Here is a 10,147-nt window from a genome sequence, read left to right on the forward strand (position 1 = left end):
CCACACCTGGAACACCGCATCCATTTTTTGGTCACCACGTTACCAAAAAAAAAAAAAAAAAAAGTTGAAACTTGGGGGGGGGGGAAAAAAAGTGCAAAGAAGAGCAACTAAGACGATTAAAGGCCTGGAGGCTAAAACATATGAAGAACGGTTTGCAGGAACCGGCTATGGCTCGTCCAGAAAAAAAAGGATTAGCAATATTCCAGGATTTGAGGGGCTGCCCCAAAGAAGAGGGGGTGGGTCAACCTGTTCTCCAAAGCACCTGAAGGCAGGAGAAGAAGCAACGGATGGAAACCAATCAAAGAAAGAAACAATCTGGAATTAAGGAGAAATGGCCTAACCGTGAGAACAATAAACCACTGGAACGGCTTGCCTCCAGAAGTTGTAGGTGCTCCAGCGCTTAAGAAGAGATTGGATGGTCTCTTGTCTGGAATGGTTTAGGGCAGGGGTAGGCCACCTTGGCTCTTTTATGACCCGTGGACTTCAACTCCCAGAATTCCTGAGCCAGCCACGCTGAGGGGAAGAAAGGGAGAGGTTTCCATTCTGAGCCACGCTGGCTCAGGACTTCTGGGAGTTGAAGTCCACCAGTCATAAAAGAGCCAAGGTGGCCTACCCCTGGCCCAGGGTGAGGTTTCCTCCTAGCACAGGGGTAGGCAACCTCGGCTCTTTTATGACTGGTGGACTTCAACTCCCAGAATTCCTGAGCCAGCATGTGGGGGAACTATGCCCCCCCATGACTTGTGGACTTCAACTGCCAGAATTCCTCAGCCAGCATGAGGGAAACTATGGCTCCTTCATGACTTGGACTTCAATTCCCAGAATTCCTGAGCCAGCCTGGCTCAGCGCGGAAACCTCTCCCTTTCCCCTCAGCGTGGCTGGCTCAGGACTTCTGGGAGTTGAAGTCCACCAGTCATAAAAGAGCCAAGGTTGCCTACCCCTGGTCTAGGGCTTCCTGCTTGAGTAAGGGGTTGGACTGGAAGACCTCGAGGGTCCCTTCCAGCTTTATTCTGATAGAGCCAGATTCGACTGAAGAGATAACCACCTCTTCTTCTTCTTCCTCTTCCTCCTAATCTCTTTTACAGCCGGAGTGACTAGGGAGGGTCCCTTCTGAGCCTGTCCACTATGTAGCCAAGGGCTCAGCTGCCTCTTATCGGACTGTTCCCTAGCCAGCACCTCTTTACGCTGCCACCCGGGGTTCTTTCCCACCTACCATTCCAGAGAGGGGGAAACGGCAAGAACGTGGGGCACAGCCCAGTCACCGCCAGGAGCCCCCCCGTTGTCGCCGCAAAGAGGATAGACACATGCCAGAGCAGTAAACTCTCGTGCAAAGAAGGGCAGAATTGCTTAGGGTTTCGCTCTGCCCGGAGCGAGGGAGAGAATGGATGGATGGATGGATGGATGGATGGATGGATGGATGGATGGATCGGCACCATGGATCAGACAATCCCACCGAGTTACGCACGGACCCACTGCTGTCTTCACACCGATTCGCCTTTGTCCCGGGTCCGGCTCAGAAGAACCATGGGTAACCCCGCGGGCACGGCGGGGTCCGTGCGATGCCGTGCCCGCGGGTGCCAGCGACGGGGCAGACGGGCGGAGGGGGGCCCTCCTTCGCTGAGAGTGTCGGAGCTCTCGTCAATGAAAGCCAGATTTTCCCCCGTGTAGTCTATTGGCCGGGGGGAAACGGCACGGCAGGCGTTCAGCGGGGGGGTGTTTTGTGGCAGGGACGAGGAGTGTCCCAGGCAGAGCATGGGGACAGGTGGCATTACAGCCGGGTGCTGCAAGAGGAACGGAGGTGGCGGCGAAGACAGGGAGTTTTCCCCTTGTGGCAGGATGGCCGAAGGCGACAACGGCTTCCCCTTTAAGGAGGCGACACGGTGCAACTTATCCGGGAAAGTCACGCTCGGGACACGGAGCTGCGACGCCACGTTGCCGGTCCAGGAGGCGGCGTGAGCTGTGAAATCTCCCATCTGCGGAAAAACAGGAAAATCAAGATGCAAAGAGAGCCAGGCCACCCAGGCCTCTGCAAACGCCAGAATTCCCAGGATTCCTCGGGGGCTGGTTGCCTATGCTGCAACGGTCGTTAAGTGTGAAAAACGGTTGTAAGTCCCTTCCCCCCCCCCCTAAAGAGGTTGTAACTTCCAACAGTCACTAAGGCAACAGTTGTGTAAGTTGAGGACCGCCTGTGTTAAAAAAAATGCAACGTGGTAGCCCAAATCTGCCTTTTTCAAACAGGAATTCCATGCAGGGTGAACTGTAGCACACCCAGACACTTGCTCCTCAGCCAAGGGACGATGGGGCTTGTAGTCCAAGCCCAACCAAAGGGTCCTGCAGCAAACCAGAGCCGGCTTTTCGAAGTTCTAACCTGGTTTGTTTCTCTGCCTTCCCTTTGCCCATCAAGCATCAGCGGGAGAGAAACAGCTTTCAATTAAGGCCGCTAATGAACGAGCGGGCGTGGGAACAAAATTAACACCATCTGGTTTGTTGTTGTTTTTTTTTGGGAGCGGCAAAATGGCCTCGTGCCCAGCCTGTAGCTGTTAGAAGTGTGTGTGTGTGTGTCTGTGTGTCTGTGTGTGTGTGTGTAAAAATTCTCCAGCTAGGAAATTGCCAGCTGCAGTTTAAATTAATTCCTCCTTCGGCAACGAGTTTGGGATAATCGGACAGATTAGAACAAACGCTCATGACCGTTAAGTGGGCAGAATGCAGCAATTAGAGCCGTAATCCAGTTTTAGCGCCAAAGCATAAATCGCTAGAAGACAAAACATTTTTTTTAAAAAAAAAATAAAGCATTTGCGATTCCAATAAAGGAGAATGTTTGTAGCTCGGGGATGGAATGAGGGGTACCTTGATGTTCTCTGAGCTTGGTTGTTTTCTGGCAGACATTTCATGACCCAGCTAGGGAACAGCATCAGTGTCAGAAGGAAATGGGAATTATGGATGATGATGATGATGATGAGGAGGAGGAGGAGGAGGAGGAGGAGGAGGAGGAGGAGGAGGAGGAGGAAGACTGTGGGGTCCTTGGTGCTTTCTGAGCTTGGTGGTTTTCTGGCAGACGTTTCGTGACCCAACTAGGTAACAACTTGTCGCCAATGATGGTGTTACCTTGAGTTTACCTATCAAGAACCCCCTCAGGATTTGCAATTCTTTGTCTTTCTGTCCTTTCCCGGATAAATTTTTTAAGAGGCGGGGAAGCTGAGGTCAGGATTTGGCTGAATTTGGCCCGAGGTTTTGCTCGGGAACTCTGGACGTTTTCACCAGGCAAAAGCTTCCGTCCGCTTAATGAAACTATTGACTTAATAAACATTTTAGATACCTTGAGATTTGTTTGTTTGTTTCCCTTCCATGGCCAAATGCAACGGACCTCTTCTAAGAGTTGCAAATCGAATTGGCGTCCCGAGACTTTCCAATTTTTCAGATTAAAACGGAGACGCTTTAATGGGGCCTCTGAAACCGTGTTCAAGTTTTTATGGGCTTTACGATCCTTCTAAAGGCTATCGTTTTGGGGAGTGCAATCTTGGGGCTGATCCCAGAACTATCCAGTTTCAAATCTGGATTTGAAACCGCCTACCAAGATCCTCCTTTTCTGGAAAAAAAAAACAACAACGCTTAGAGCTGATGGGAGAATCTACTTGATTTATATTTATATTTACAGAAAGTTAGCTGATTTTAGTTACGATAAACCAATTTTAAGGCAATAAACCAACCGCTTGGTTTAGCCAGGGTTTAACGACACAAAAACGTGCCTTTGGAAAACAGGAAAGGTTTACTGGATTTTAATCATGGTCTGTTGCAGAAGGGCTCACATTGGGAGCAAGCCTTACCCCTAACCTAACTATGATAGCTATGCAAATCCAGCAGCTGGTTTCATTCACTAACCAAAGTGGTTGCTGTAACCTGAGGACGTTTTCCTGGCTAGGATGGGTGAGGATTTCACACGCAATTAAGCCAACTTCTTTTCAGTTAACCTGGGAAACTCTCAAGACAGGGTGGAAAGTTTCGATAGGGTTGTGTGGATGTGCTTTTTAGGAAATAGTTTCCTAAATAGATCCTAAATAGATCGAGGTGTGCCCAAGGGACGGCAGCTAGTCCTCAACGTACGACTGCAGTTGGGAAGAGGGCTGTTCAAACGAGTCACGCCTGATTTTGCCACGGTTGTTAAGCCAATCCTTTCAGTCTTTAAACGAATCATCTGGCCGCTAAGCGAATCTGGCTTTTCCCATTGACTTTGCTTTTCAGAAGCTGGGTGGGAAAGTCACACGCGATAATCACATTGTAGATTCAGGCTGGTTGCCAAGCGCCCAAATTTTGATCGGGTGACGGCGGGGATGAGGTAAGGGTCGTAAGTGTGAGGATCGGTGGTAAGTCCCTCTTTTAGTGTCCTTGTAACTCTGCAAATGGTCACTAAGCAAATGGTCATCAGCTTAGGACGACCTATGCAGCGCTCCGTACCCTCAATCGTCTCCGGGGTAGGGTCTCATCTCCAACACAACCAAGGAGGGGAAAAACCCCTCCCGGTTTTAAATAATGGGGAGAGGGAGTTGCTTGTGGCATGCTCACCTCAGCTCTTGTGCGTCTGGACAACACCCGCAACCAGTTGCCAATCATGGTCAAAATGGAAGCGAAATATGCCAATCCCAGGAGGATCCAGACTATCACCAGCGGTTGGTACCAGAAATAAGAGCTGCTTCTCGTGTAACCTGGCAGGTAGAAGGCAGTGGGAGCTGGAGGCTTGCAACCCTTGCTCAACGCCTCCCAACCTGCCAGAGAGGACACATCGCCTGCCTGCCTGCCTTCCTTCCTCCCTCCCTCCCTTCTTTCCTTTCTTCCTTCCTCCCTCCCTTCCTTCTTTCCTTCCTTCCTTCCTCCCTCCCTCTCTCTCCCTCTCCTTCCTTCCTCCCTCCCTCCCTCTCTTCCTTCCTTCCTTCCTTCCTTCTTTCCTTCCTTCCTTCCTCCCTCCCTTCCTCTCTCTTTCCTTCCTTCCTTCCTTCTTTCCTTCCTTCCTTCCTCCCTCCCTCCCTCCCTCTCTCTCTCCTTCCTTCCTCCCTCCCTCCCTCCTTCATCACTGGAGGTTTTTAAAGAGACTGGACCACCATTTGCCCTGAAATGGTCTAGGATCTCCTGCCTGAGCCTGGGGTTGGACTAGAAGACCTCCAGGGTCCCTTCCCACTCTGTTATTCTCTTGTTCATCCCCCCAAGAGGACTAAATGCTGGAATCCCTCCTGGCCCGCTTTGCAAAACACGTCCGTTTTTCTCCTCCGGGCCTCACCTGCCACGTAGTCGCCAAACCCCACCGTGGTCAACGTGATGACCACAAAGTAGATGCTCTCCAAGAAGCTCCAGCCTTCCACGTGCTGGAAGATCAGGGTGGGCAAGGAGACGAAGAGCAGGCAGCCGATCAGGATGAACAGCAAAGCCGAAAGGATGCGGACGATGGTGGCGCTGACCTGCCACTTCTGCGGAGGACAACAAAACCCAGAATGAGATGCAGGCCCTTACGCAGGTAGTCCTCGACTTTACGGCCCCTTGTTTAGTGACCAAAGTCACAACAGCACTGGAAAAAAAAGGTGACTTAGGACCGCTTTTTCAGACTTGCGACCATTAGCGCATCCTCGTGGCCACGTGATCAGAATCCGGACGCTCGGCAACTGGCTCGGATTTAGGACGGTCGCAGTGTTCCGGGGTCACGTGATTCCCCCTTTTGCGGCCGTAGAATGGTGGCAAACAACAATTGCCTCGCTTAGTAACCGAAAAGTTGGGCTCGACTGAGGTCATAAGCCGAGGACCGCCTGTATATTATTATAGGAGTTGCTATTAAAAACGGGTTAATTCCTGGGAGATAATCACCAGCGAGAGCTCACCAGGAAAACATCTTCAATTTTTCCGATGCCTCTCCGGAGAGAAGATCCCAGTTGATCCCCGACGCCGGCAAGCAGCATCCCAAAAAGAGGGATTCCCACCAAGGCATAGAAGATGCAGAATAGCTGGCCGTATCGGGTCTTGGGGGAGATATTCCCAAATCCTGTTGTTTGGATCACGGAGAGACAAGAAGAGATGTCAGGAAAAAAAAAGGGGGGTGGGGGTGGGAAAGAAGAATCCGTAGCTCCCAATCTGAGCAACGGAATGAAGCCTCCAGGTTCAGTGGCAGTCTACCTGAAGCCTTTTTTTGGTGGGGGGGGGAGGGAATCGCCATCCCGAAGCAGCATCCCTGCAGTTGGAACTCACAATTACAACTCTTGCACAATTCCCACGGACAGGGGATAGCAAAAATTCCACGGCTCGGCAACGTGGCCTGTACGTTGCGTGCGTCCCCGGGGGTCACGTGACCGCCATTTTTTTTTTTACCTTCAGACAAGGAAAGTCAACGCGGGGGGGGGGGAGCTGGACTTGCTTAACGACCGCATGATTCACTTAAGAACTGCGGTGATTTGCTTCACAGCCGTGGGAAAATATATATATATATATTCTGCTCCCAGCTTTGACCGTAATTCAAGGATTACCTTGAATTTCTTTTGGGGGGGCGTTAAGGGGCATGCCCTCTTCGCTCACTTAAAAAGGTGATTTTTTTCCCATTTTGATTCCCGAATTCACCTCTTTTACACAACATAGTCCAAAGCTATAAACTAAGCTAGGTCAGGTTTTCCTTTAACCGTTTTAATCGAACAATTAGACCCATTGCGCAGATCGTGAAACTGAGGCCACCCACTCATCAAACTACCCGCCCAGCATGATCAGCGGATCAGCGAAACTTTCAATCAAGCCCTGGGTACCGATTGTGGTGATCACAGTGCCGGCGAAGAAAAAGGCACTGTCCATATCCCAGCGGGAGATGTTGGCGTTGCTACCGTTGACCGCTGGATCCACGCCGGCTCCTGTAGCCTCGTTTACTTGCTAGGAGGAAGGACGGAAAGAGGAATTACTGACGCTTTCGTGCAAATTTCCCAGCAACGCGACATAACTCAGTTGTTTTCTTCCACCAAGTTTTTTTTTCTCCCCGCAATACCTTCCTGGTATAGCCACATGGTGGATTTCCTGGTGGTGTCCCATCCAACGATTAAGCAGGCCAAATTTTACGTTGTGACCTCGGCCAAGGTTGGTGTAGAAGAATACTTACACTCATTTAATGACAGTTCAAAGTTATGACGGCACTGACAAGTGAAGGACTATCTGTATAAAACTTAAGTGGGGGCTCTTGCTGACGATTCCCTGGCTGGGGGATTCTGGGAGTTGAAGTCCACCCGTTTAAAAATGGCTGAAGCTGAGAAAAACTCTATAGACTGGGGGAATTCTGGGAGTTGAAGTCCAGACATCTAAAAATGGCTGAAGATGAGCAAAACTCTAATCTATAGAGTGGGGGATTCTGGGAGTTGAAGTCCAGCCATCTAAAAATGGCTGAAGATGAGAAAAACTCTAATCTATAGAGTGGGGGAATTCTGGGAGTTGAAGTCCACCCATCTGAAAATAACCCACTTGCCCTCCCCTCACCTGGATCAGCTCCTCCAGGTCCTCCAGTGCCACGCACTCGTGAGTCTTCAGGAAGTGCTCCAGGTACGCCTGGATCTTCACCTGTTGGATAGCTTCCTGGGGCTGCTCCAGCAGACGGAAGACGACGGCGCCCATCACCAGGTAAAGCACGACGATGGAGACCAGGGCCAAAACCGTCGTCCGGCGCATTACCGTACTGGCTTCGGCGGGCGGCTGGCTCAAGATGGAGTCCTTGGAGACGTAGCAGACTATGGGCAGAGAGCTGTGGTGGTCAGCGGCTGGCGGATAACTCACTGCCAGAGGATGGGCAAGGAAGACGGGGTCAGCGGGACCCACAGGATCCGAAAAGGCTGGAGTTTGCCGAAAAGCGAAGCCACCCGGGCTCGAGAATGACCGATTGGGCTCCACAGAGCTTCCCTGTTCAGGAGCAGTCTACCTTTAAAAATTAAAGGCACCAGAATGGGAGATACGATTGGGGGATGGTTTTTTTGGTGTTTTTTGGATCTTTTCTCTCTCCCCGGAGTGTGAGCCACACGGTTTGCTAAGAGGAGCATTTATCCATCCATCCATCCATCCATCCATCCATCCATCCATCCATCCACCCGAATAGAATTGGAAGGGGCCTTGGAGGTCTTCTAGTCCAACCCCCTAGTTCAATACAAATCTAGCTGAGGAAATTGGCTTTGGGGTACAAAGTGGGTACTCTGTTTTTGAGGACACCCCCTGACTTTTCCCTTTGAGCCTGAAAAAAAATATTCCTTTCCAGCTATGGACCCCGAACTCTTTGTACCAGTTACTGCCCCCCATGGACAATCAGAAAAGCCAGGACCCCCCAGCCCCCCAAACAGCAAGAAACTAGTCCTCAATTTACCACAATTGGGACTAGAATTTCTGTTGCTAAGCAAGGGGGGGGTTAATGAAATGAGCCGGGCCCGATTTGGGGGCTCTTTTCCCCTTTTGGCTGTTAAGTAAATCACCGCCGTCATAAAGTGAAACAGGTGATCATTAAATGAATCCGGCTCCCCCCCCTTTGAGTTTACTGGTCAAACAAAGGCTGCAAGTGGCGATCGCGTGATCCCAGGTCACTGCGACCGTCATAAATACGAGTCATCTGCCAAGCCTCTGGATTTTGATCATGTGACCCTGGGGAATGCGGTGACGGTCATTAAGCGTGAAAAACAGTCATGGGTCACTTTTTTCGGTGCCGTTGTATAACTTCAGTCGCTAAACCAAAGGTTGTAAGTCGAGGACTACCTGGAAGTTTTCAAGAAGAGCCTGGACAGCCATTTGTCTGAAATGGTATAGGGTTTCTTGCCTGAGCAGGGGGTTGGACTAGATGACCTCCAAGGTTCCTTCCAACTTTAATATAATAATAAATTATTATTATTATTATTATTATTATTATTATTATTAATAATAATAATAATAGTAATAATAGTCATAATAACAATATCACCTTCAACATCTCCTTACCTTCCAATTTGTGCCGGTTCAGAGTTCAAGAATAAAGCAAAGAGTTATTTATTTATTTATTTTTTGCCATGCTCAGGAGCAGTTTTGCGGTTGAGGCGGGCGTTTGCCGCCTTTGCCAGCAACGAGGAGAACTTTGCGGCAAAGTGGGAGCTCTGCCAGACCCCCAAACCGAAGCCCAGTTCCGATCAACCGGAGAGGATTCAATTAAATGCCATCAACGCCGTCAAATGTCTTTCTCTTTGGCTCCGGCTAAGCCGATCAAAAATATCTCCAATTCTGCCTTTGGGAGAGCAGGAGATCTTAAGCCCAGAGGCCGGTGCCTGGATCGAGCAGGCAGCAGTTCAACAGGGGCTTCTCTCTCTAGAGCAAAGGACGACAGCCTGTGAAAAAGGCTGGCTCCCGAGCCTCAAGACGGGCTTCGCTGCAGCCAGCTTCTGGAGCCGACAGAATGCTTCAGCCGGAAAGAAACGGGCAGCCTGGTTGAACTGTCAATCAGATCAAAGCTTTAGACCAGCGTAAGAAAGGCAAACTACGAAGCATTAATAATTTCAAAAGCCAACTATCTGGAATACACCAAGTTAAGAAAAAAAACCTCTCTCACCTGTCTCTATCTGTACCTCCGACTCTATCCATCCATGTCTACTCCTCTATCAATCTATCCCTTCATCAATCTATCCCATCCATCTATTCATCTCTCTATGCCTCCATCAATCCCTCCGTCAATCTATCCCTCCCTCCCTCCCTATCCATCCCTCCATCCTATCCCTCCATCATTCCCTCCATCCGTCTATCCCTCCATCAATCTCTCCCTCTCCCGATCCATCCACCTTATCCACCCATCCCGCCATCCATCTCTCCATCTGCCCTCCATCTGTCTATCCCTCCATCAATCTATCCCTCCCTCCCTCCCTATAAATCCCTCCATCCTATCCCTCCATCCATCATTCCCTCCATCCGTCTATCCCTCCATCAATCTCTCCCTTCCTCCCTATCCATCCACCTTATCCACCCATCCCACCATCCATCTCTCCATCTGCCCTCCATCTGTCTATCCATCAATCTATCCCTCCCTCCCTCCCTATCCATCCCTCCATCCTATCCCTCCATCATTCTCTCCATCCGTCTATCCCATCAATCTCTCTCCCTCCCTCCTTATCCATCCATCTTATCCACCCATCCCGCCACCCATCCC

The 10,147-nt window shown here is 50.2% G+C and overlaps 1 protein-coding gene across 1 annotated transcript; it reads right to left on the reverse strand.

Annotated features, from left to right (window-relative positions):
- Nucleotides 1-711: 711 nt before the first annotated feature.
- KCNK4 (potassium two pore domain channel subfamily K member 4) lies at nt 712-7,879 on the reverse strand. Its single transcript, XM_083374743.1, has 6 exons — nt 7,483-7,879; nt 6,768-6,888; nt 5,859-6,019; nt 5,267-5,453; nt 4,558-4,697; nt 712-1,970 (listed from the first exon to the last, which is right to left on the reverse strand). Exons 1-6 carry the CDS (start codon nt 7,669-7,671, stop codon nt 1,479-1,481), a joined length of 1,290 nt encoding a protein of 429 aa, XP_083230869.1. The 5' UTR covers nt 7,672-7,879; the 3' UTR covers nt 712-1,478.
- Between the last annotated feature and the right edge of the window lie 2,268 nt (nt 7,880-10,147).

The sequence above is a fragment of the Vipera ursinii genome, assembly GCF_947247035.1.
Source record: "Vipera ursinii genome assembly, chromosome: 15".
In the NCBI taxonomy this organism is placed as follows: Eukaryota; Metazoa; Chordata; class Lepidosauria; order Squamata; family Viperidae; genus Vipera; species Vipera ursinii.